General features: G+C 36.9%; 2 protein-coding genes across 3 annotated transcripts in view; one reads left to right on the forward strand and one right to left on the reverse strand.

Moving 5' to 3' along the window:
• The window catches only part of LOC111161454 (zinc finger protein 569), a 47,541-nt gene extending 22,969 nt beyond the window's left edge, over positions 1-24,572 (forward strand). The window contains exons 3-6 of one of the 2 annotated variants that reach the window (XM_022525119.1): positions 15,515-15,641; positions 15,973-16,068; positions 22,285-23,028; positions 23,179-24,572. In XM_022525119.1, the coding sequence (XP_022380827.1) occupies positions 15,515-15,641; positions 15,973-16,068; positions 22,285-23,028; positions 23,179-24,107 (1,896 nt within the window). In that variant the 3' untranslated portion in view covers positions 24,108-24,572. Of the gene's footprint in view, positions 1-15,514; positions 15,642-15,972; positions 16,069-22,284 lie in introns of both variants that reach the window. The other variant, XM_022525118.1, reaches the window with a different exon arrangement.
• The window catches only part of LOC111161453 (zinc finger protein 527), a 511,863-nt gene that overhangs the window by 267,083 nt on the left and 217,548 nt on the right, over positions 1-27,232 (reverse strand). The window contains exon 9 of the mRNA XM_022525113.1: positions 17,110-17,118. Within this exon, the coding sequence (XP_022380821.1) occupies positions 17,110-17,118 (9 nt within the window). The remainder of the gene's footprint in view (positions 1-17,109; positions 17,119-27,232) is intronic.

Consider the following 27,232-nt stretch of genomic DNA (forward strand, 5'->3'; position numbering starts at 1 on the left):
TATCTAGGGCATGAATGCTTGTTCAATTCCCCATATTGGGGAAATTTTCTTACAGAATTTGTTCAACTATATCTTCTGTAGTCTTCTTTCTCCACTCCCTCAGGGATCCCAATAATTCTGACATTGGAATGTTTCACGGTATTATTTATTTCCCTAATTCTGTTTTCATGGCTTCTAAGTTGTTTGTTTCATGCCACCTCCTGATCCTTTTTCTCTATCAGTTTGTCCTCTAGATCACTAGTTCTGTCTTCTGCCTTGGTTACCCTAGCTGTTACAATATTTAGATTAGATAGGATCTCATTGATAGCATTTGTAACCTCTGCCAGGTCGGCTCTCACCTCTGCCCTTAGAGATTCTATGTTGTCACTAGTGGTTTTCTCCAACCTAGCCATTGCCTGGATAATTGGTACCCAGAATTCTCTTTACAACATACTGTTTATGTCCATATCCAACAGTTCTGTGAGAGAGGGCACAGTCTCTGAATTTTTCCTCTATTGGGTGTTCCTCCTCCTAGATATTTTGATGAGAGGTGGTTGAGGGGATGTATAGCTGAATATATGAACCACAATCCAGGCAAGGTGCACCCTGGAAAGTTTCAGAGTGATCAGAAGTCACCACCAAAAAGAAAAAAAGAGAGAAAGAGAAAAAAAAAAGGAGAGAGAACCTACCCAGAATGAGCCCCCAAAGTAAGATTTATGAGGTATATTAACAAAAACGAACAAAGAAAAAGACCAACAAAAGTAAATGACAAGAAAAAAAGAACTCAGCCAAAATGAACCCCAAGAATAAGATTTGTATACCAGAACAAAAACAAATACACAGAAACATTGACAGATAAATAAGATGGGAGGGTAGTTATGAATCCTTGAAGTGGGCACGGAAGGTTATTTTGGTTCTTCTTGGGTGTATCTTGATATCTTTGTTAAAGGACTCAACTTTCCAGAGATAGAGGGAGAGTAAACCTGGTTTATATATAGGGATATTATTGAGTAGGGAAAAAGAATTACCTTGAAACTTAGATCTATATGTATATTAAGAAAAAAAAAGAAAAGAAAAACAGGTATATGTATGAAAAAAGTTCAATTAAAAAGGTTATGGAATATGTTGTATTAAACCTCTAGTTGTAATGGTAAGTAGGTTAAAAAAATTAAAAGAATAAGAAGCGTGAGAATGAATTTTTTTAAAAAGTTGTATCTATGAAATAAACAGGTTTTAAGGCAATACCGGGAGCTTAATGTATTGTTTTTCCCTGATGTTGGGGTTTTACAGTTTTATGGGGACCCTGTGGTGGTTTTCCTCCCGTTCGTTCTTTCGTCTTGCTTTCTGAGGGAGGGGCCTGTTTCATTGTTCTCCTGTCAGTCTTGCTTGGGTTGAGTCGCCCTGTAGGTTTTCCCCGGGCTGGGCTTTGTGGAAACCAGTTTTTCAGGGTTTTGTTCTCTGGAGGTTTTTGTTTTTCTGAAGCTTTTTGCCCCTTTTCAGAAGGTCAGAGTAAAGAAACAAGCCTTAGACTGTTCCCCTCTGGGTGGTCCAGAACACACAGACTTTACCTCTACAAACTCCACTGAACAGTGCAACAACCCACAGGCGGTTTGCACCTCGAGCCACCATCATCCCAGTGGTCACCCGAGGCACCCGCTTGTGTCTGCACCCCCATGCCACTAAAACCGCGAGGGATATTGGTCCAGGGAACCCGCTTCCGGTGGCTGCCTTTGCCAGGACTGCTGTCTGGAGTCCAGGCCCACCAGCGGGTGTGCTCAGACCTAGTGGTCCCTCAGTTCACGGAAGGGTGCCACCAAGGGATCCCGACCAGAGATCGTGCTGGGTTCTCTCATGTGTGTGTTGGTAGCATTCAGACCCCATGGTGTGTCATGGAAGGCTGTGGTCCTAGAGACCGCCGGCTGGCGCCCACACTAGGCTCTCTCAGGTGCTGGCAGAAGGGGGAGTGTGCCCAGTTGCCTGGTGGTGCAAGCAGTGGAAAGCCACGAGCTCAGAGACCTTGGACTGGAGGCTCCCCCGGACTCTCTGGCATGGGTGGTCACCTGCGGTGGCTGTCCTGGGTCCATGGGCTTAGGCCTTTGCCCGAGACCGCCCGATCCCACCAGTTGCCCCTTAAGATCTTTTGTTCTTTTTGAGTGCTTTTAACCAGACTCCAAGTTAATTCTGGTCCCCAGTTACAGGGCAGTTTCATATTGGGGTATTACTTTCCAGTGGGTCGCTTCTGGTGGCTACCTCCCCCATCTGTTTATCCTCCAATATCAGTCCGAGCGTTCCCACTCCACTTTTCCTCTCCACTGACGTCTTCTGCCCCTGTGGAGATCCACAAGTGTATAATCTTATATTTCAGTCTGATTTCATGGGTGTTCAGAGTGTTCTGGTAGATATATAGTTCACTTTAGAGGACCAGTTTAAACAGGGTCTCCTACTGCTCTGCCATCTTCCCCCAGGAACCAAGTTTTATTTTATTTTAATGCTGGTATAGTTAACACCATGTTGTATTAGTTTCATGTGTACAATACAGTAATTCAGCAATTCTGTATACCACTCAGTGGTAATTATACGTGTACTTTTAATCCCCTTCACTTATTTTACCCATCCACCCCATCCACCACCCCTTAGGTAACCATTAGTATGTTTTCTATAGTTAAGGACCTGTTTCTTAGTTTGTCTTTTTTTTTTCCTTTGTTTTGTTTCTTAATTTCATATATGAGTGAAATCCTATGGTATTTGTCTTTGACTGACTTGTTTCACTTAGTATGATACCCTCTGGCTCCATATGTGTTGCTACAAATGGCAAGATTTCATTCTTTTTTATGTCTGAGTAGTACTCCAGTGTGTGTGTGTGTGTGTGTGTGTGTGTGTGTGTGTGTGTACACTACATCATTTTTATTCATCTATCAATAGACACTTGGGTTGCTTCCATAATTTGATTATTATAAATAATACTGCAATAAACATAGGGTTGCATATATCTTTTCGAATTAGTATTTTCTTGTTCTTTGGGTGAATACCTGGTAGTGTAATAACTGGGTCATATCATAGTTTTACTTTAATTATTTTTTTAAAGATTTTATTTATTTATTTGACAGATCACAAGTAGGCAGAGAGGCAGGCAGAGAGAAAGAGAGGAGGAAGCAGGCTCCCTGCTGAGCAAGAGGCCGATGTGGGGCCCGATCCCAGGACCCTGAGATCATGACCTGAGCCCAAGGCAGAGGCTTTAACCCACTGAGCCACCCAGGCGCCCCTTACTTTTTATTTTTTTGCAGAACCTCCATATTGTTTTCCACAGTTTGTGTTCCCACCAACAGTGCATAAGGGGTTTTTTTTTGTTTTTTGGGTTTTTTTTTTACAATGTTGCCAACACTTGTTCCTTCTGTTGTTGCTCCCAGACTATTACTAGGGCGGCAGTATGATAATTGTTTGTAGATATCTTTCCCTCTAACCAGGGCAGGAGCCACTTTGGAGTGGTGTTGGCCTCTGTAAGTGTTGCTTACACGCTGACAGGCTTGTGGCACTGCTTTGGATGGGCTCTCACTAAACATTTTGCAGGGGGCAAATCCACAGAAGCAAGTAGGAAGAGTTCAGGAGGCATGCTGTTAGTAAAGTTTGCCTGGGTCTGCTATGTAACAGGACCTGGAGCTGAGGCCTGGCTGGAAGGGGTATGTCCACAGAAGAATGTGGAAGCAGGGCACCCTGTTAGCAAGTTAGGTAGCAGCAACTGTCAGCACTGTACTGGTTCTTGTTATTCCTGGAGAAATCTCGCAAGGATCCCTGCCTTCTAGCACAGTGCTCTGAGATTAGTAAACAAATCCTCCCCCCCAACCACCGATATACCGGAGTTTTTCAAACTGCTATTTCTATGTTGTATCTCTGTAGGGCTTTTTGTGCTCTCTTTATGGGTGGGGGCTCAATTTCCTCTCACCCAGCTCTTCCAGAGCTGAGCTGGCTGATTTTTCAAGTTCCAGGATTTGAGTCCCACTTACTATAAGAACACCTGAATCTTAGCCCCCTTGGTTTTCAAAGCCAGTGTTCTGGGGATTCATCTGACTGGACTCCCCAGTGAGAGAGTCCGTTTCTCTCCACTTTCTGTGCCTGCGGCATTCTTCCCTTTTGAATATGGTTCCGTGGGTTTGTTTAGTTCCCAACTATGTCTCTACCCTTCCTACCCTCTTTGATGGTGTCTCTTTTCTGTATTTAGCTGTAGTGAGTTGTTCTGACATTTCCTGGGTCATTTTCTGGGTTACACTGATGTGAATGTTCTCTAGTTGTCTTTGTAGCCTCCTCCTGCTCCACCATCTTCCCTGGAATTCTCCTTTCAGCCTCTTGAATATGAAGTGTTTGGGTTTGACTCTCCATGTTTATCCTGCTTAGGGTTCATTGAGTATTTTGGATTTGTGTATTAGGGGGTTTTTAAATATCAAACTAGGATGTTTTTAGCTATTTCTTTTAATTTTTTTGTCCTTTCCTCTCTTTCTGATGTTCATATATACCTGTGTTCATATGCTTATTGCTGCTTCACATTTCTAAGTCTGTGTTCATTTTTAAAAATTTTTTTCTTTCTTCCTCAGATTGTATAGTTTCTTTTAATCTATTTCTTTTTAAGCTTGTTGATTCTTCTGGTAACTCAGATCATCATGCAACTCTGATAAAGCCTTAGCCAGTTCAGCGACCAAACATTTCCTATTAGAAGAGTCTCACATCATGTAGAAATGGTCCAGGCTTTAATACCCTCACTGTTAGTCTTGGCTGGGAGTATCTTGGGAAGATCATGGTCTCAGCATGAACTCAATAGTAGAAGCAAAGAAGGAACAGCTGGAGGATGTCCACCAGCTATGCTTCTCAAAGTTGATTCTGTTGAAGGGGATCTTAGAACATATCTCCATGGTTGCTGCAAAGGTAGTAGTTTGAAATGCTCTCTGTCTGGCATGAGCATTTTTATCTATGTAGATTTAATTATTGCTGGCTTGTGATAGCAATCCTAGATAACAGTTGCTTAAACAGGACAGAATTTTATTTGTCCCTCATGTAGAAGTTCAGGTACCAACAAACAGATCTAGTCCTCTATCTCCAAGGTATAGGGAACCAGAAAACTTCTATAGCATTACTCTATCTCATCCTCTAATAGTTCGCTTCTGCTTCATTAACCCAAATGTATATTTACCTGGCTGTCATATTTCCTTACCATTCCACAGGAAGAAGGAAGACATAAAAGGTATCACCTCATCCCTTTAAACTCACTTACCAGTAGTTACACATAATATTTCTACTTTCATCTCATTGTCCAGAATATTATTGTATAAAAATACCTTTTCCGAGGAATTGAAAATTGATAATTTATTTCAGGAGGCCATGAGCCCAGGCAAAACTTTGGAAAAGGGTAAGAATACATCCTGGAGTAAAAGAGTAATATTCTGTGCTACGGTAGCACACTATTAATGGATTTCTTCTTTTTCTTTTTAGAGGGTGTAGGTTTCATATTTCTTTTTATTTATTTTATTATTGGAGTATAATTGACAAACTATGCCGTTTCAAGTGTATAGTATTTGATTCAGCAATTCTTACATTACTCATTGCTCACCATGATAAGTGGTTACCACCTATCACTGTACAAAAATATTATAAAATTATTCACTTTGTTTTCTATGCTCTACTTTTCATTTTTGTGACTTACTTATTTTATAAGTGGGAGGTTACACCTCTTAATCTCCTTTATTTCACTCATTCCCTCCACACATCTGCCCTCTGGCAACCAGTAGTTCTTTGTATTTGAGTATTTTGTGGGGTTGGGGGTGTTTTTTTGGTATGTTCATTTGTTTTGTATTTTAGATTTCATCTAGAGATGAAATCAGCTGATATTTGTCTTTCCTTCTCTGGCTTATTTCACTAATACCCTCTGGATGCATCTATATTTTTGCAAATGGTGAGATCTCATTTTTTATGGCTGATTAATATTCCATCATGTATGTTTGTATGTATATCACATTTTTAAATTTATTCATCTATCAGCAGACTCTGGTATCTTGGCTATTATAAAGAAGACTGCAGTAAACACAGGGGTGCATATATCTTTTTTTTTTTTGATTTTATTTATTTGACAGAGGGAGAGAGAGATCACAAGCAGGCAGAGCAGCAGGTGGGGGCGGGGGGGGGGAGCAGGCTCCCTGCTGAGCAGAGACCCCGATGTGGGGCTTGATCCCAAGACCCTGAGATCATGACCTGAGCCGAAGGCAGAGGCTTAACCCACTGAGCCACCCAGGTGCTCCTGCATATATCTTTTTGAATTAGTATTTTCATTTTGCATTTTGATGTCCAGTTTTCCCAACACCATTTGTTGAAAAGACTGTCTTAACCATTGGATGTTCTTTCCTGCTTTGTCAAAGATTAGTTGACCATATAATTGTGGATTCATTTCTGGGTCTTGTGTTCCACTGAGCCATTCCATTGTCTGTTCTTGTGTCAGTACCATACTGTTTTGATTATTACAGCTTTGGGTTTTTTTTTTTTTTTTGTTTGTTTTTTTTTTTAAGATTTTATTTATCTGTTTGACAGAGATCACAAGTAGGCAGAAAGGCGCAGGCAGAGAGAGGAGGAAGCAGGCTCCCCACTGAGCAGAGAGCCCGATGCGGGGTTCGATCCCAGGACCCTGAGATCATGACCTGAGCTGAAGGCAGGGGCCTTAACCCACTGAGCCACCCAGGCGCCCCAGGGGTTTTTTTATTTAATTTTATTTTTTCAGTGTTTCTTGTTCAATATTCATTGTTTATGCTCAATGCCAAAGATACAGATGTAGTGAAAAGAAGGGCCATATGTTACTCCAATGTTCATAGCAGCAATGTCCACAATCGCTAAACTGGAAACAGACAAGATTATTATAGCTTTGTAATAAACCTTGAACTCCAGAATTGTGATGCCTCCAACTTTGCTTTTGTTTTCAAGGTTGCTTTGTCTATTCTGGGTCTTTCATGGTTCCATACAAATTTTAGGGATTGTTTGTTCTAGTTCTGTGAAAAATGCTGTTGATATTTTACTAGGGATTGCCTTAAATATGTGGACTGATTTGGGGAATATAGACATTTTAACAATATTTGTTCTTCCAATCCGTGAGCATTGAATATCTATTTCTTTGTGTCATCTTCAGTTTCTTTCATCATTGTTTTATAGTTTTCAGAGTACAGGTCATTTACCTCTTTGGTTAGGTTTATTCTTAGGTATCTTACCGTTTTTGTGCATTTGTAAGTAGGGTTGGTTCCTTGATTTCTCTTTCTGCTGCTTCACTGTTGGAGTATAGAAATGCAACAGATTTCTGATTGATTTTGTATCCTGTGGTTTTGCTGAATTTGTTTATCAGTTCCAGCAGTTTTTTGGTGGAGTCTTTGGGTTTTCTCTATATAGTATCATGTCATCTATAAATAATGAAAGTTTTACTTCTTCCATACCAGTTTGGATGCCTTTTATTTCTTTTTGTTGTCTGATTTTGTTGTCTCATAGACTTCCAGTACTATGTTAAATAAAAGTGGTCTTGTTCCTGACAGTACAGGAAAAAGCTCTCAATTTTTCCTCATTTTCATATATGGCCTTTATTATGTTAAGGTATGTTCCCTTTAATCCTACTTTGTTGAGTGTATTTAGTATGAATAGATGCTATACTTGGTTCAGATGCTTTTTCAGCATGTACTGAAATGATCGTGTGGTTCTTAGCCTTCTTTTATTAATGTGATGTATTATGTTGATTGATTAGTGAATATTGAACCGCCCTTGCAACCCAGGAATAGTTCCCACTTCATCATGATGAATGATACCTTAAATGTATTGTTGGATTTGATTTGCTTGTATTTTGTTGAGAATTTTTGCATCTATGTTCATCAGGGATATTGGCCGTAGTTCTCTTTTTTAATGATGACTTTATCTGATTCAGGGTAATGCTGGCCTCATAGAATGAATTTGAAAGTTTTCCTTCCTTTTCTACTTTTTGGGATAGTTTGAGAGGAATAGGTATTAACTCTTCTTTAAATGTTTGGTAGAATTCACCTCTGAAGCCATGTGGCCCTGGACTTACTTTGTTGGGAGTTTTTGATTACTGATTCGATTTCTTTGCTGTTTTTTTGTTTTTGTTTTTGTTTTACTATCCACGTTTTCTATTTCTTCCTGTTTTAGTTTTGGTAGTTTATATGTTGGAGGAATTTATCCATTTCTTCCTGGTTCTCCAATTTGTTGGCATATAGTCTTCATAATAATTCTCCTATATGTATTTCTGTGGTGTTCATTGTTATTTCTCCTCCCTGGTTTGTGATTTTATATATTTGTGATTTCTCTGGTAAATCTAGCTAGAGGTTTATCAATTTTATTAATTTTTTCAAAGACCCAGCTCCTGGTTTCAATTATCTTTCCTGTTGTTCTTTTAGTTTCTATATCCTTTATTTTTGTTCTGATCTTTATCATTTCCTTTCTTCTGCTGGCTTTAGGTTTCATTTGTTGTGCTTTTCCAAACTCCTGGGTATAAGGTTAGATTGTTTGAGAATTTTGTTTCTTGACGTAGGCCTGGTATCACAATAAACTCTTTTCTAACAGCTTTTTCAACATCCCCCAAATTTTGGACTACTGTGTTTTCATTTTCATTTGTCTCCATATATTTTTTTTTAAGATTTTATTTATTTATTTGACAGACAGATATCACAGGTAGGCAGAGAGGCAGGCAGAGAGAGGAAGGGAAGCAGGCTCCCTGCTGAGCAGAGAGCCTGATGCGGGGCTCGATCCCAGGACCCTGGGATCATGACCTGAGCCGAAGGCAGAGGCTTTAACCCACTGAGCCACCCAGGTGCCCCTGTCTCCATATATTTTTAAATTTCCTCACTGGTTTCTTTGTTGACCCATTGGTTGTTTAGTAACCTGTTGTTTAGCCTCCATGTGTTTGTTTTTCCCAGTTTTTTTCTTCTGTTTTCATACTATTGAGGTGGAAAAGATGCTTTGTGTGATTTCAGTCTTCTTATATTTATTGAGACTTCTTTTGAAGTCTAAATATTATCTGTCCTGGAGAATTTTTCATGCCCCCTTGAACATGATGTGTATTCTGCTGTTTGGGGAAGTAATGTTCTGTATGTATCTGTCAGGTCCATCTTGTCTAATGTGTCATTCAGAACCACGGTTTCCTTGTTGATTTTTTGTTTGATTGATCTATCCATTGGTTTAAGTGGGTTATTACAGCCTTTTACTACTACTGTATTATTATCAATTTCTCTCTTTATGTCTGTTAATGTCTTTTATATATGTATTGGGTACATAGATATTTACAGTTGTTATATCCTCCACTTGCATTTATCCCTTTATCATTATGCAGTACCCTTCTTTGTCTCTTGCTAGTCTTTAAGTCTGTTCTGTTTATATAAGTATTGGTATCCTGGCATATGTTTTTTCATCTGTTCATTTTCAGTCTCTGTGTTTCCTTAGATCTGAAGTGAATCTGTTATAGGTAGCATATAGATAGGTATTGGGTTTTTTATCCATTTAGTACCTTGTGTCTTCTGATTGGAGCATTTAGTCATTACATTTAAAGGATTATTGATAGGTATGTACTTATTACCATTTTGTTGTTTTCTTACTTTTAGCTTTTCTGTTTTTTCTTCTCTTGATCTCTTCCTGTGTGGTTTGATGGGGTTTTTCTTGGTCTTATTCTTGGGGTCTTTTCCCTTTAGTTTTTGTATATGTATTATAGATTTTTGATTTGTGGTTATCTTTGGGTTCATACATAACATCTTTTGTGTATAGCAGTGTATATTAAGTTGCTTGAGTTTGAACACATTCTAAAAGCTCGGAGTGGGGGCGCCTGGGTGGCTCAGTGGGTTAAGCCGCTGCCTTCGGCTCAGGTCATGATCTCAGAGTCCTGGGATCGAGCCCCACATCGGGCTCTCTGCTCAGCAGGGAGCCTGCTTCCTCCTCTCTCTCTGCCTGCCTCTCTGCCTGCTTGTGATCTCTCTGTCAAATAAATAAATAAAAATCTTTAAAAAAAATAAGAAATAAAATAAAAGCTCGGAGTGTTTACTCTGCCTCGACATTTTATATATATAATGATGTCATATGTTACATCTTTTACTTTTGTGCCCCTTGACTAATTTTCATAGATATAATCAATGTTGCTACTTCTACATTTTAATTTCTGTACTGGCCTTTTAAGTGATTAATCTACTACCTTTATTATACATTTGCTTTTACGTGTGAATTTTTTTCTTACATAATTTCCTTACCCCTAGTTTTAGCCTTTTTTTTCCACTTAAAGCTTTCTTGTTATCATTTCTTATAGAGATGGTTTAATGGTGATGAGCGCCTTTAACTTTTTTTTTTTTTTGGTCTGGGAAACTCTCTCTTTTTTATTCTGAATGATAACCTTGCTGGATAGAGTATTCTTGGTTGTAGGTTTTTCCCTTTCAGCACTTTGAATATTTCTTGCCACTTTCTTGTGGCCTGCAAAGTTTCTGCTGAAAAATCATCTAATAACTTTATGAGGTTTCCCTTGTTATGTAACTTTTCTTGTCTTTTGCTGCTTTAAAATTCCCTCTTTATCAGGTTTTTCCCATTGTAATTGTGTGTCTTGGTGTGGACCTACTTGGGGCCATCTTGTTTGGGGCTCTCTGCAGCTCCTGGATGTGGCTGTTTCCTTCCCCACATTATGGAAGTTTTCAGCTATTATTTCTTTGAAGTTTTCTGCCCTACCCCCATTCCTTCTTAGATATCTGTAATACAAATGTTATTTCTCTTAATGACGTTGCAGAGTTCCCTTAACCTATTCTTCTTCTGCATCTGCTTCTTTCTTATATCTTTCTTCTTCACTTTTCTTCTTTTCTTTTTCTCCTCCTCCTCCACTTCCTCCTCCTCCTTGTTTTTTTTATTTTGCATTCATCTCGTTTCATTTCTTCCAGATCACTGATCCATTCTTCTGCATCCTCTAATCTGCTGTTAATGTCCTCTAGTATTTTTTTATATCAGTTGTTGAATTCTTCAGCTCTGATTGGTTCTTTTTCATATTTTCTGTGCCTTTGCTGAATTCTGAGTTCATCCACTCTTTTCTCATGTCCAGTCAGAATCTTTATGATCATTACTTTGAATTCTTTTTCAGGCATATTGCTTATCTCCATTTAGTTTAGCTTTTTAATTCTGATTTTGTTTTGTACTTCCATTTGGGACATAATCTTCTATCTCCTTTTGTCTGATTTTCTGTGTATGTTTTTTGTGTACTACGTAGGTTAGCTACATCTCCTGGTCTTGAAAGTTGAGGCTTATGTAGAAGAGGTCCTGTGGTTCCATGTAATGCAATCCCAACTGGTGACCAGAACCAGGTGCTCCACTGGTGTCCCCTGTGTAGGCTTCCCTCCTCTTGTGCCTGAGCTGTATTTGCCTTCAGCTAAGCCAGCTGCAATGACCTGATTTGCTTTTTTTTTTTTAATTATTTGACAGGGAGAGAGAAAGCACAAATGGGATGTGGTAGAGGGAGAGAGAGAAGCAGGTTTGAGCAGGGAGACATTTAACTGACTGAGCCACCAAGACACCCCCTGCTTTGCTTTTTGTGGGCATATTGAGCAGGATTTGCTCCCTGAGTTGTGGAGGGGCCTGGCTACCACCAACATGCGCTTATTGGTGGCTAGGGCCAACTTTTAGCCTACCTGTCTACAATTAGCCTCTCTATCACAGCTGCAGGTGCACTGAAGGGCAGGGTTTGCTCCCTGTACAACCAACTAAGAGACCCTGCTTCAGGAACTGCATGTGCACTGGTGTGTGCTGTTATCAGTCCTCCTCCCCAGAGCAGGAATCCATTGGGAGTGGCACAGTTCTGTCCAAGGCTACCTGCCAAGGGTAAGGAGGTAGGAGCTGCTTTAGAGGGATGCCTGCTGAGGTGGATGAGTTGGGTGGGGAAGGGTGGCAGGGGGACGTCGGGTTGGGGGACACAGTGCTAGCAGGGTAGATAGGGTTAGTGTTTGCCTGCTTCATATTTATGTTTAAAACATCAACTTTTAGGGTTGCCTGGGTGGCTCAGTCAGTTAAGTGTCTGCCTTTAGCTCAGGTCATGATCCCAGGGCTCTGGGTTCAAGTCCTGCATCCTCTGTCTGACAAATAAGTAAATAAAATAGCAACTTTTAAATCTGGAGATTTATGTATATAAGGTCTAGATTTCTCATTTTTAGACTATTTTCACATTTGCAAAATTATATTAAGTATTTTCAAGATTATTTAATTATTTCTTTTTGAATTCTCTCACTCTTGAGTTGGGTGCAGTTAGGATTTTCTTGCCAAATCTGTGGTGTTTGTTTTTAAATTTTATTTACTAGTTTATTGATCCATCTTAGGAGAAATCTGAGGCTGAGGCAGTATTATCAAGAATTCATCTAACATGGTTCTGTGCTTCTATGTGATTAGTGAAACCATTATGCTAGGACCAGCTTTCTGCATTATGTTTTCTCCTCAGCCCTACTTCTTAACCGGGTGCTTTGTTCAAGCTTAGTTTGGTCATTATCCCTGTTAAAGGGAATTCCCAAGAACTCCCTGAATTTCAGGGTCTTAAGACTTTGGCACTTTGATTTCTTTTTAAAAAAATTTTTTTCAGCTTTATTGAGATATAATTTACATATAATATTGTGTTAGTTTAAAGTATACAGTGGTGGGGTACCTGGCTGGCTCTGTCAGTAGAGCAGGCGTCAGCTCTTGATCTCAAGAGTTGTGAGCTTTATGAACTTGGATATCAAAATCTCTCTCCAGATTTGGAAGTTTTCAGGCATTATTTCTTTAAATAGGCTTTCTGCCCTTTTTCTCAGTCTTCACATTCTGAGATTTTCATAATGTGAATATAGTTTTGTTTGATGATGCACCATGATTCATGTAGACCTTCTTCACTCTTTTTCTTCTCTGAACAGATAATTTATAGTTTTGTCTTCTAACTCACAGATTCTTTCTTCTGCTTAATCCATTGTGTTGTTGATGCTCTTCAGTGCATTTTTGTTTCATTTATTGTATTCTTCTGCTCCAGAATGTTTGGTTCTTTTTTATGATTTCTCTGAGAAATTTTCATTTTGTTCATGTCTGTTTTCCTAATATCAAGATATGTTTCTGTGTTTTTTGTAGCTCTTTGAGTTTCCTTAAAACAGCTACTTTGAAATATTTATTGGGAAAATCACGTTTCCATGTCTTTGAGATCAGTTACTGATAGATTATTGTGATCCTTTGGCAGTATCATGTTTCCTTGATTTTCTTCATATTCCTTGAAGTTTCTGCATTGCTATCTTCATATTTGAAGTAGCTCTCACATCCTCCAGTCATTAACTACTTGAAAGTAGTTAATTTCTCTCCTGAAGGAGAGAAATAACTTCCATCAGCACTGCTAGGGATTCTGAGGCTTTCTTAGAACTTCTATCAAGTTCTAAGACTTGTTCTACCACTGTTCTTGCTCTCTCTTGTAGCAGAATTCTTAAGCTTGTCTACCTTCTCTTCATCCTGCAGCACACCAGGTTGCTTGCTGACAGCCTCCTTGTTGTTTTTCCAAAGGCAGCACTAAAACTCACGTTTCTGGTCTCTTCCTTGCCTGCATTCAGACTGGCTCTATGCTGTGGGGTGGGAGTTTGTGGAGATGAGGTCTGCAGAACTGAGGGTGCCCACGGGTGAGGGGGATCTGTAGGCAAATTATATGGAGCAGCTCATGAGCAGGCTTCTTAGTGGAGTTTGCAACACAGTAAGATCTGGATCCCTTTAATGCCTTATGAGATTCTTTATCTGCTATTCTCCCAGACTCATTCTACCCTCCAGGCATGCAGCTCAGAATTCAGTACTCTGGATGCAGTGAAAGAGAAATGAGCCACTTTGGCTCTATCCCACACAGCTAGGAAACCAAGCGCTCACTCATACATTCTCACTTTCCTCCAGGGATAAGTTCATTGGCCATGAACATCCCTCATGGTCCTAAACTGTGCTACCTTGGGAGACAGGTGATGTGAGTAAAATCAAACTGTTCTTATCCCCTGTGATGAGTCCAAACTCATATTTTTTTTGTTCTCAGCAATATGCTGGGACTTCTCTGCTACAGACTGGATTTCCACAAAAGTTCTCTTATTCATGGGTGATTATCTAAGATAGTATTTTCCAAAGGTCCAGGACCTCAGCCAAGAGGGGTAGATTGGTTCATGGGTCATTACAAAATCCACACCTAGGGCTGAGCTCTTAAATGCCTGTTACCCAAAGCATGAGTAGGTGAGTCTCCTCCTTAGCCTCTTGGTGTATGGTGCTCTGACAGCTCCCACAAAAGCACTTTTGTCCATAGGTGGAAATCAAGTTGTTGAGTCAGGGAAACAAATGAGAGATATCTTATTCAGGCATATGGCCTTTGGTTTCTTAAACCTGTTTATATCAAAGGCCTTGATACTTATTAGAAAGGATTCCAAAAGAGGATTTCAATCCCACAGCCTACTCTGAACCCTTTGTGTTAGTAGATGTTCATATTCATAGGGTCCTTTTAGACCTACAAATAAATTCTTAGAAACATGGATTGTGAATTAGCTCCTGGTGATTTCATCTCACCCAGTCTCTCATAGAAATTCCTCAAAGGGTAGGAGATTTGGACAGACCTCTTTGTTCTGTTGCTGTTGAAGATTTTTTCCCTCTGTTAATCTTTTGAACATTTCAGGTTTTTTATTATTATTTTTATATTTTATTATTATTCAGGTATTATTATTTTTTTTTATTATGTTCATTTGGCCACCGTATAGTACATCATTAGTTCTTGATACAGTTTTTAACTAGGAAGATTGCATTATATTTCTATATACAAATCATATTGCTCTCATAAAACTTGTCACTGGCACCTCATTTCTGAACTTATTCTAAAGCTTTCTTGATACTCTTTTCTCATGCTTCTAGTTGTGATTCTGGTTCAGACCATTTAAAAAACTTTGTTAATCTTTTTTTATTTATTGTTTTTATTTATCTGTTATTTGCTAACAAAGTTAGCATTTCCCATTTTCCCATTTCCCATTTTCATGGCTGCAGACACTTATTATAGGCTTATGAACAAAACATCCTCGTTTTTCTAAATTTCTCTTGATCTAATGAACAATACATCTAGCTGCTACTGTACTTCAAATTGTGTGTATCATTCTATCCCTGTTTCTGCTTCCATCCAAATCCAGTTTTTATTTTCGCCTACCTTAATGAGTCACAGGCATCTAGTGAGTTCCCAAACCACATGAGTAAAATTTTATGTTCCTCCCATTTTCCACACTCAGTATAATTTGGTGCCGAAGATCTCCTTAAACCTATGGTAGGTATTTAAGATACATGCTTGCTGATTCTGTGAATGAACACAGACTGACAGAATGTTGTTAATATGTTGGGTTTTTGTTGTTGTTTGTTTGTTTAGAAAATAACAACACCCCCTAAAATTTTAAATAACCTCTTACCTTTGGGTACTCTGAGAACGTGGTTCAGTATGTTTTCTATGTCATTTAAAAGGGATGACTTCAGATTGAGTAGGAGTGTGTTGTTACAGGGAACAGTGACATTCAAGGATGTGGCTATTGACTTCACCCAGGAGGAGTGGCAGCAGTTGGATCCTGCTCAGAGGAACCTGTACCGGAATGTGATGCTAGAAAACTATAACAACTTAATCACAGTGGGTAAGGGTAGTTTCTTGTGTAACTCAAATTCGGGGAGTAAAATACTTTTCACCCAAATTTCTGAAATGCGTGGAACCTTTAAATGTTAGAGTGAGTTTCGCCTTGAGGTGCCTTTGCTTACATGAATACAAGTGCCGCAGCTTTCAAAGCAAACGGTCATCCCCCTTATGTTTCAGGGGCAGCATCTCCACAAACCATGTCCTTGTCCTTCAGAAAGCCTGGTTTCCCTGGGCCAATGTCAATTCTTGAATGATTTTTTTTTTTTTCAGTGTTCTGAGATTTTTTTGTGCCTGGTGTTTTTGCCCAAATCTTATGTTACTTCCCTTGACAGGCTGTCCATTCACCAAACCTGATGTGATTTTCAAGTTGGAGCAAGAAGAGGAACCTTGGGTGGTGGAGGAAGAAGTGTTAAGGAGACACTATCCAGGTTAGTTAGGGAGGGAACAGACAGGTGAGGTGGGACCAGAACTCTTTAATGGTTAATCCATGACTAGTTGACCCCTCTGAAATGTTCTCCAAATATATTTTCCTAAAGACTGTAGACTTTTAAGTAATAATAGTCTATGTGAATAATTTACTAACCTAAGATGTCTTTTCTAGATAACATTCTTCTTTCCACAGAACTTAAAGGACTAGTTGGCCTTTTTATCTGTGTGTTAGCATTTCCTAATTCATTTCCAGCTTTACTTTGACAATCATTCTGTTATTAGCATCTTCAGTCTCTCTGCCCACCTTGTTACATAGGATTCTTTGATTTTGCATTTGCATATTCACATAACCAGTTGCTCAACTAAACTGTTGACATTTATGTTAAAGACTTTCTTTTCTTCCTTCTATTATAAATGCCTTAGTATTTTATTTTGTACTCAGTTACATTTCCCACTGTATTTTTAGCTTTTGCTTTCATACTTCAGTAATGGCTACAGCTGTTTTACTCAGTTTTCAAGTCAGTGATACTTTTCTCATAGCTTTATTTTCTGCTGCATTTGTCATGTATTTGTGCACACAGTTGTCTGCACATGTATTTATACACACACATAGACCCACATATATATACATACACATGTAGGCAATATGTATATACACATACATGCATATATTTCTAATTTGGTAGTAGATAGTGCCAAGTCTTTTTTTTGCTCTCCAAAGAAACTACATTTTTATTTCTACCAGGAATTTCTGCCAACATAGTCTTAGCATTTTTAAAAACTTTCCCAATTTGATAGGTGAAAATTCATTTTAGTTTTAATTTGTATTTCCTTTATTATGAATGAAATCAAGGATGTTTTCATATGTTTAAGCTCTGTATTTCTTTATAAATGGCCTATGTCTTTTGCCTGTTTTTCTGTTGAATTTTTTTTTTCTGTTGAATTTTTAATTTATATGACTATATTGATGTGAGAAGCCTTTTATCTTTTGTATCTTTTTCCAGTATTTTTTCACAGTTGGACATTCCTCTTTGAGGTACTTTTGGAACCTTAAGTTTTTTTTTAATGTTCATTTAGTTAAAATAATCTTTCCTTACAAGGGATTATCCTATTTTTTTTTCATTCATGTATATAGGTGAATTATGTCTTCATACTTCTTCGTAATTATTCATGCTTACATTTTTACCATGAATTTAAATAATTGTTCAAACTTTTTCAGGCTTTGGATGCACTGTTACACTGGTTTCATAATTAGAATTTAAAACCATTTCTCCTTCTGGAGTACTCATAATAGCATATAACTCCCTTAAAATTTTGGTTTATCTTACTTGTTCACCTATTTGGACCTTGTGGGTTACTGAGGTAAAGTGCTCTTGACAGCTTTTATCCATTGTTACTTTATACTGTTCTCTATAGGTGTTTTGTATCTTTTGGCATTAGTTTTTGGTAATAGGTTATATTGTTCTAGAAAATTACCCACTTAATTCTGCTTTTCAAATTAATTTTTACCGAGTTGAACAACCTAATTTCCATAAATACTTAAGTTTGCTCTGTATCTGTAAAGTTTTACTATACACTGATGTTCCAAGGTAGTCTGTTATATTTAACAACTTGTTTCATCTTCATTTTCTAATCTATTAGTATAACATTTCCCATAGTGCTCTTATTTTTGTCTTCCTTAACGCTGTAGATTTCTTAGCCAACATCATCAGATATTGGCTTCCTTCATTCTCTCTACACTTTCCTTCTGGGACTCCTAAAATCAGAGGCTAGATCTTTTTTCCTCCATATTTCTTTTTTTTTTCATTTCCTTTACTATTTTCTGTCTCCCTTTCTGTGTTGAGTTCTCAGTAATTACCTTAGATATATCTTCAGATTTACTCATTCCCTCTTCAGCTGTGTTTATTCATCTTTTATCTCATTTGCTTAAAAAAAAATTCAGTAGTACTGTTTTGTATTTTTAGAAATTCCTTTTTTTTTTTTTTTTTTGGCTTTTTTTCTCCTACATCTTTCTCACTCCGATTTCTGTGGCTTGTTCATGTTCGTGTTTTTATCCTTTGCTTTTTTCAAAATATTCTGTGTAGCTGTTTTGTTTTTTGTATCTGACAATTCTAATATTTTAAGTCCTTAGGATTAAATGATTTGCCTCTTGTACTTGATTCTTCACATGGTTGATGACTGCTTGATTGTGAATTCAGCATTTTTAAACCTTTTTGCAATAATCTTGTCCTAAATTGGGGTTGCATTCTTCCAAAGATGATTCATATGTGCTTCTGATAGATGCCAACAGCAATTACCAAGTGAAGACCAGTTGACCATTCTTTGAATGTGCTGGCTTTTTGTAGGAACCTCAGTTGATCTTCTTTTCCTTATTCCTGGCCCGAGGCTTATGCTTCAGTTAATAGGCTTTGATTTGTCTAGGAAGTCAAGTCAAATTCATCTTCCTGCTTGCTTTCTAAATCCCTCTTGCAGACCTGATTTTGGCTAATACTTGTTTGTTTGTGTTTTATTCATTTTTTTTAGTGCATGGTATTCAGGTGTGGTTGGTAGAGTATATTGTGGTGTTCTTGGAGATTTATGCTACTTTCTGTAAGCCCAGTGATGCAACAGAATTTGTTTTACCATTAGCTTATTCTTCAGTGTGAGGTTATCGTACTATAATTTCAATATTAAGTACTACCTAGTCTCTTTTTCCCCCGATGTGCATGGTATTCTTCGTTTTGGTTGGTTTTATTTTTCTCTTCCATTTCTTTCCTTGGTTCTGCCACTTATTTTTTTCACCTATCCCTTTCTGTTTTCTTATTGTTTCCACTTCATTTGTTTATATTTAGATTTTCAGCTCTTGATTTATAGATTTATTTTCATTAAGCCTTGCCGTTCATGGAAATAGCCAACATTTTCATTTACTGTGTGCCATAATTGTTTTAGCTGGTGCCTTTTTTCTGTTTTCTTTATATCCTGTTTATTTTATGTTTTTTCTTTTGTAATATATCTTACAGATCTGGTTTTAGCACCTTCTCATTTTTAGTGGTAGGCTAGTTCTTCCTTGGCTTGCTTTTTTAAAAAAGGGTACTGTTAGGGAAAGAAAATGAGTACTCTGATCTAGAACAGGGATCATCAGCAAACTATACTATGGTTTGTAAGCCTGCCTCTTATTTTTGAAAATAAAGTTTTATTAAAACATAGCCACACCCATTCATTTACATCTTGTGTAGGATTGCTTTCACATTATAGTGGCAAACTTGAATAGTTGCATCAAAGACTGTATGACCCACAAAGCCTAAAATATTTACTATCTGACATGTTAAGAAAAAGTTTACCAATTCTTGTATATGAATGCATCTGTTTTTCGTATTGAAGCCCTTATTGTACGTGGAATCAAATTCTTTTTCATTTCTCTTTGGATGTACTTTGGCAGCCTAATCTGACCTTCAACATCATTTGCTTAATGGGACTTCTATTTTTCTCCTAAGTTACCCAAAAGGCTAGTATTCTGCCTTCTTTTCACATGTGTAATCTGCAACCAAGTCTCTTAAGTTTACCTGCTTTACAGTTGCACAGGAATTTTCCCTTCCTTTATTATCAGTCTGGCAGAGAGGGAGAAAAATCTCCATTTTCCGACCTTGGAGCTAAGCAGCAACAGGGAACTGAATGTTATCCTTCAGGAAGTAGGTAGGCTTGTAGTTACTCTATGCTTGAGGCAGTTCCTTTATTTTGTATCCTCTGCCTCATGTTCCTGACCTGACAGCATTTCTGCTTCCATTTCTTAAGAGAATGGTCTTCCATCTATTCTTGCATAGTCTTTGTTAGTTTATGCATTTTTCTTTATCTCACATTGGTGTGATTTTGGGTTGGATGAAATAAATTCATGTATTTATTATACCATATTTAAGCTTAATTTCTCCCTTTTTGTTTTCCCTTCTGCTCACATTACTTACTCCCTATCCAGTCATGCTAAGTAGGCTCTTCCAATTTTATGTTCCAGCTCTTTGATTGAGTTTTTATCTGCCCATTGTTTGTTCTCACTTTATTAATGCAGTACTCAGAACAATTTTATTTACTTTTTAAAATACATAATACATGTTTATAGTATAAAACCTCTAAAGTACAAAAGGATACATATTGAAAAGTAGCTCTTCTCTTACGCATTTCCTAAGGTGGTAACCCCTAACATCGTTTTCCTTTGAGCTGTTACCTGTATTTTCAAATATTTTTAATGAAATTACATTGATAGGTTAGCTTGTGAATAAATGTCATTTTTGTGGTTGAATGTTCTTTTCCAGCAATGTGATTTTCTTAGTTTCCTAGGGCTGCCATAATGAAATACCACAAACTGGTGGCTTAGAATAACAGGAATTTATTCTCACAGTTCTGGAGGCTAGAAATCCTAGATCAAGGTGTTGCTAGGCCATACTCCCTCTGAAATCTGTAGAGGAAGGACCCTTTCTTCCCTCTTTCAGTTTCTAGTAGCCCTAGACATTCCTTGGCTTGCAGTGGCACAAGGCCAGACTGTGTCTTTATTCTCACATGTTGTTCTCCCTGTATTTCTGTTTGTTCACATTGCATCCTTTCTGTCAGAACACCAGTCAGATTATGAGCTACCCTGCTCTGGTATGACCTCATTTTAACTAATTGCATCTGAAGTGACTCTTTTTCCAACTAACTTCACATTCTGAGGTACTGGGAATTAGGATTTCAACATATCTTTTTTGCAGTACACACAATTCAACCTGTAGCACCTTTCCATTTGGTCACATCTGTGTGCGCATTTTAATTTTCTGAAAATCTTGGGATCTTACTTATTAAATTCCCATATTTTCCATATTTTTTTGTTGTGATTGTAAGTATAGTCTTCTGTTATGTTTTCTAAATAGTTCTTTGTATTTATGAATGTTATTGAGACTATTAATTTCTGATACACTGAATTTAATGACATTTTAAATTTTATAATAATTTTTCACTTTTGATCTTGCACGTAAATTGTTTTATTGTTGACAAAAATGTTAATCTTACCTTTCTTTTCCACATTTTCTACCTCTGATTTTGTCCCTCAGTGTACTACACAGTACTGTAATAATAGTGGTGATAGTACTTTTTATTATGTCAGTGCTTTGAGATTTTTCTTTTTTTGGCTGGGGGTAGATTTTTCTTATTAAATATGGTGCTGTTGAAGTTGTGCTGTACTTTTCCCCAAGTTAAATAAGTATTCCCATTTTTTGAAAGTTTCATTATGGAAAATTGATGTTTAGTTTTATCATTTTTTAAAATATCTTTGGAAATGATTATTTTTTTACTTCAATATTTTAATATAGAAGTAGATTTTTCTAATAGTAAAATAGATAGTAAAAATAATAAAATAGTTAAAAAATAGTAAAATAGATTTTTCTAATAGTAAAACATACTTCTGTACCTTAAAACCTACACAAGTATGATGTAACATATTTAATGTTCTCTAGGTCACTTTTTTTATCTTCTGGGTTATTTTGATGTTTTAGGTAGAATTTTTACATTGATATTCATAAGTGAAGTTGGTGTGTAGTTTGCTTTTTTGGTTATCTTTTTCAGGTTTCGGTATTGTTACGTTTTACACAGAAAAAAATTGGAAATTCTCTTTTTCTATATTTATAACATTTTTGCAAATCATGAAAGCAAATGTCCCCTAAATGTTCAAATTCCCATGTGGATCTCTGTGGGCCTTTTTGATTTGTTTTGATGGGATTGCTTTTTCATATTTTTCTCTTTATTTTGTGGAAGTTGGTTCATACAGGTTTTCTACCTCTTACAGGGTCAGTTTTGGTAATTTGCATTTTCCAGAAAATTATTTATGTTAAGCAGTTTGTAAAAGCTTATTTTAATAGAGTCCTACAAAATACTTTTATAATTAACTTCCTATTTTTTTCCTCTGTCATTTTTTCTTACTTTGTACATTCTGCACTTTCCCTTTTATTTATCCGGCAGTTCATCTGTTTTGTTTCGGATCCCATTTTTAAACACAATCAAAGCTATTTGTATTCCTGTTTTCCTCTACTCATATTTTTCCTGGGATCTCCTAAAGCTTCAAAAATACGAGATCTACACACATGAAATTTGCTTTATAATGGGGAACTAAACCATAAACCAAGAATCAATCCCATGATAGCATATTTCCTGAAATTTTCTTCATTTTATAATATTAGAAAAATTTTCAAGTGATATTTATTTGCAATCTGTTTTAGGAGAAATGTGGGGGATTGAGCATCAGAAAATCCAGGACAGACTTTTGACACAATTTGAAGATAAATACACAAAAACACTGACTGAAGAAAAAGTCAATGAATGTCATAAGAAATTTGCAAATGCATTTCCTCTTAACTTGGACTTTTTTCCTTCCAGTCACAATCTCTATGAATATGACTTGTTTGGAAATTGTTTAGAACATAATAATTTCGACTGTCATCATAATAATAGAATACTTATAAGAAAGGAACATTGTGAATTTAATGAACCTATGAAATCATTTTGCATTAATCCATCCCATCTTGCAGTAACTCCCTTTAAGTGTAATCATTGTGGGAAAGGATTCAGTCAAACTTTGGACCTCATCAGACACCTGAGAATTCATACTGGAGAGAAACCTTATGAATGTAAAAAGTGTAGAAAAGCTTTCAGCCACAAGGAAAAACTCATTAAACATCATAAAATTCATAGTAGGGAGCAGTCTTATGATTGTAACGAATGTGGGAAAGCTTTCATTAAAATGTCAAATCTCATTAGACATCAAAGAATTCATACTGGGGAGAAACCCTATGCATGTAAGGAATGTGGGAAATCGTTCAGCCAGAAATCAAATCTCATTGATCATGAAAAAATTCATACTGGAGAGAAACCATATGAATGTAATGAGTGTGGGAAAGCATTCAGCCAGAAGCAAAGCCTCACTGCACATCAGAAAGTTCATACTGGGGAGAAACCTTATGCATGTAATGAATGTGGTAAAGCCTTCCCTCGAATTGCATCCCTTGCTCTTCATATGAGAAGTCATACAGGAGAAAAACCTTACAAATGTGATAAATGTGGAAAAGCCTTCTCTCAGTTTTCTATGCTTATTATACATGTAAGAATTCATACAGGTGAGAAACCCTATGAATGTAATGAATGTGGAAAATCCTTCTCTCAAAGTTCAGCCCTTACTGTACATATGAGAAGTCATACTGGTGAAAAACCTTATGAATGTAAGGAATGTAGAAAAGCCTTCAGCCACAAGAAAAACTTCATTACACACCAGAAAATTCATACTAGAGAGAAACCTTATGAATGTAATGAATGTGGGAAAGCTTTCATTCAAATGTCAAATCTTGTTAGACACCAGAGAATTCACACTGGAGAAAAACCCTACATATGTAAGGAATGTGGCAAAGCCTTTAGCCAGAAATCAAATCTCATTGCCCATGAAAAAATTCATTCTGGAGAGAAACCCTATGAATGTAATGAATGTGGCAAAGCCTTCAGTCAAAAACAAAACTTTATTACACATCAGAAAGTTCACACTGGAGAGAAGCCTTATGATTGTAATGAATGTGGTAAAGCCTTTTCTCAAATTGCATCTCTTACTCTTCATCTGAGAAGTCACACAGGAGAAAAGCCTTATGAATGTGATAAATGTGGGAAAGCCTTCTCTCAGTGTTCACTGCTCAATTTACATATGAGAAGTCATACTGGTGAGAAGCCCTATGTATGTAATGAATGTGGAAAAGCTTTCTCTCAAAGAACTTCTCTTATTGTGCACATGAGAGGTCATACAGGTGAGAAACCCTATGAATGTAATAAATGTGGAAAAGCCTTCTCCCAAAGCTCATCCCTTACTATACATATACGAGGTCACACAGGTGAGAAACCCTTTGACTGTAGTAAATGTGGAAAAGCCTTCTCTCAAATCTCATCTCTTACACTTCATATGAGAAAACATACCGGTGAGAAGCCTTATCATTGTAATGAGTGTGGTAAGGCTTTTAGCCAAAAGTCACACCTTGTTAGACACCAGAGAATTCATACTCAGTAGAAATAGAAACACTATGAATATTGTGAAGATGGAAAAGCCTTCAGAATTAGCACCTCCTTTCACATTACATAATTGGTTTTGGAGCAGAAAACTATGAATGTGGAAAGCCTTTTGAAGAAGTCACAGAATTGTGAAACATGAGAATTCTTATACAATGTGACAAATTGTGTAACAAATAAGTTGAACATCAAAAACCTTAGTAGACCTCTATTGATATTTATTCAGGATTCTTATTAAAATATGAAACAAGATGTCTGCTACCAGCATATCAGCATTACAGTTGAGCTCCTATTGTAGCCAGTATGTTAAGCAAGAAAAAGATTTGGGGGGAAGGAAGAAACTATAAAAATATCCTCCTACATAGGAAATAGTTAATTGGAAAATGTGTTGATATAAAATGTCTAAGGATAACACAACAGCAATTACAAGACACACACATATATAAAGTTAAAAAAACATTTTGAAGAACATAAAGTAGGACCTGAAATTCTGAGAAAAATAACATTGTCTGAAAACATATTTTCAAAAATATAAATTCACAAATCTCTAAGGTACTTCCACTCAAAGTTTTCACTAGTTAAATTTTTCACAAACTGATTTAAAATTTTGTATGAGAACATAAAGGACCACAAATAGCTGAAACAAGTGAAAAACAAGAGAAAACACAGTCTACCAGATAGCATCACATATTTAAAGCTGGTATCTAAACAATGTGTTCTTGATAAGTAAATAAATCAGTGGAAACAAAACAAAGATTGAAGAAAGGAGATAAGGAAATTTTTTGTGTGGTATTGCTATTGAAGTCATTGGAGAAAGAATGGCCTATTCAATAAACAGAAGATTCATTTGAACAAAAAATGACAGTTGTCTATACTATATATAAAAATTAAATCCAGATCGACTGAAGACTAGAATATAAAAAGCAAAATTCTAAAACTATGATGAAAATGAAATAGATTTATTTCTTTAGAGTAACTGGATCACTCTAAGAACACAAATATGAAATAGTCATTTCTGTTTTGGTGTATTGCACACAGATATGGGCATGAAGATACACATCTCTATGTTCATCGTGGTTTGTATTACACTAAATTGGACATAACAGAATCTCATTAGTAGAAGGATAGATTAATACCATGTAATTATTGTTATGATAGAATACAGTATTTAGAGAGAAGGTACAAATTTGACATATAGTACCTAGATCACAATATAAATATTGAGAGAAAAAAAGCAAAATGTACAATGAAAAGATGTAACATTTGTATAAGTTTAATAAAATAATGCAAAGAACAGTACTGTGTGTTGGTCATATATCCATTTATGACATTGGTTGCCTTGGTGGAAGTGGGAGAGGTTTAGATGGAATTGTTATATTTATCTGTAACATTTCTTTAATTAAAAAATGAAAGAATGAAAGCAAATATGGTGGTAACAAATCTGGTTGTTAAGATATGTTGCTATCTTTTGTATTCTTTCTTGGCCTTTCCTTATTTTCCTGTTTCTCTAAAATAAGAATCAAATGGAAAAAGGACACGACCTATAGAAACAACTTAAAAATGAATTGTGTATGACCAAATACTAACATTTATAGAAAACTATCTTTACTAATACACAAACCAAACTGAATTAAGATGATACTTTGCTTACCCTCTCCTCACAATGTTAACTTAGATAATAAAAGCCAGCAGTATATACATAGCATTTACTTGATGGGAATTTTAAAATTTTTATTTTTATTTCAAACACAAATTCTCTAGGCTGAAAGCAGTGAAGAAACAAAAGAAATAATCAATTGTTGACATAATTGGCTCTCCATCTGGAAATAAAAAAATCACCTACATTTGGCTTGGTTTCAGATCGAGGAGAGACTGACCCTTCATACATACTGTAAAACATGATTAATATTCTGACAATGTCAAGCCAAGTATAGATGCCTGTATCAGAGCAGGAGAAATTTTAGCATATCTCAACAAAACTTTATTTGGTTTCTGAATCCTTTAATGAGGGTGCAGATGCTGGTGATTTTAGACGTTGTGAGGTATGTGGCCAACGGATATGAAAGCTCACTTCCCTGTATCAGATCTAAAATGTTTTATATTTAGACCTTTCAAATATTTATTGAACCCAAATATCCTTTTCTGTGAATAGCTCATTCATTATTTTATCTCTTTGTTTTCTACTGGGACTTTCAAAAGATGTCTTTATTGGGGCACCTGGGTGGTGCATTTGGCTCAGCGTCAGACTCTTGGTTTCAGCTCACGCTACGATATCAAGCCCTGCAACAGGCTCTGTGCTCACCTCTGAGTCTGTTTGAGATTCTCCCTCTGCCCCTCTACCTCTCTACCCCTTCCCCCACTTTCTCCAATAAATAAATCTTTTTTCTTAAAAAGGTGTTTTTATTGAGAAATAATGATTTATAGGAGGTTGCCAAAATAATACTCTATAGTACTGTTTAGTTTGTGTGTCCTATATCCAGTTTCCCCTAATATACATTTTACATAATTCAAGTACAATATCAAGTTTGACATTGGCATGATCTGTACATGTTATCAGATATCACTGGTTCTACATGCACACGTGTATGTGTCCGTGTAGTTCTGTATGGTTTTATCTCCTGTTGATTTCTCTGCCACCACAATCAACATACAGAACTTCCACCACCACAAAGATTCCTTGTTCTAACCCTTTTCTGTCACACCCTTAACCCCTTTGGCGAGCAGTAATCTCTTCTATAATCATGTCCCATCAAGAGTGTTTTACAGGGGCACCTGGGTGGCTCAGTCAGTTAAGGGTTGACTCTTGATTTGGCTCAGGTTATGATCCCAGGATTGGGAGATCGAGCTCTGCATCAGGCTCTGTGCTGGGCAGGGAACCTGCTTGGGAATCTTTGTCCCTCTCCCTCTGCTGCTCCCCTTGTGTGCCCTGCTCACTTTAAAACAACAACAACAAAAAAAACCAAAACAAAAAACACATTATAAATGGAATCGGGGTGGCTGGGTAGCTCAGTCAGTTACGCATCCGGCTCAAGTCATGGTCTCAGGGTCATGAGATTTTTTCATTTGTTTTTTAGTTGTCACATATAAGTGAAATAATACAGTATTTGGTTTTTTTTTCTATCTGAA

This window comes from Enhydra lutris, unplaced genomic scaffold, assembly GCF_002288905.1.
Source record: "Enhydra lutris kenyoni isolate GAN:26980312 unplaced genomic scaffold, ASM228890v2 scaffoldscaffold85, whole genome shotgun sequence".
Taxonomy (NCBI): domain Eukaryota; kingdom Metazoa; phylum Chordata; class Mammalia; order Carnivora; family Mustelidae; genus Enhydra; species Enhydra lutris.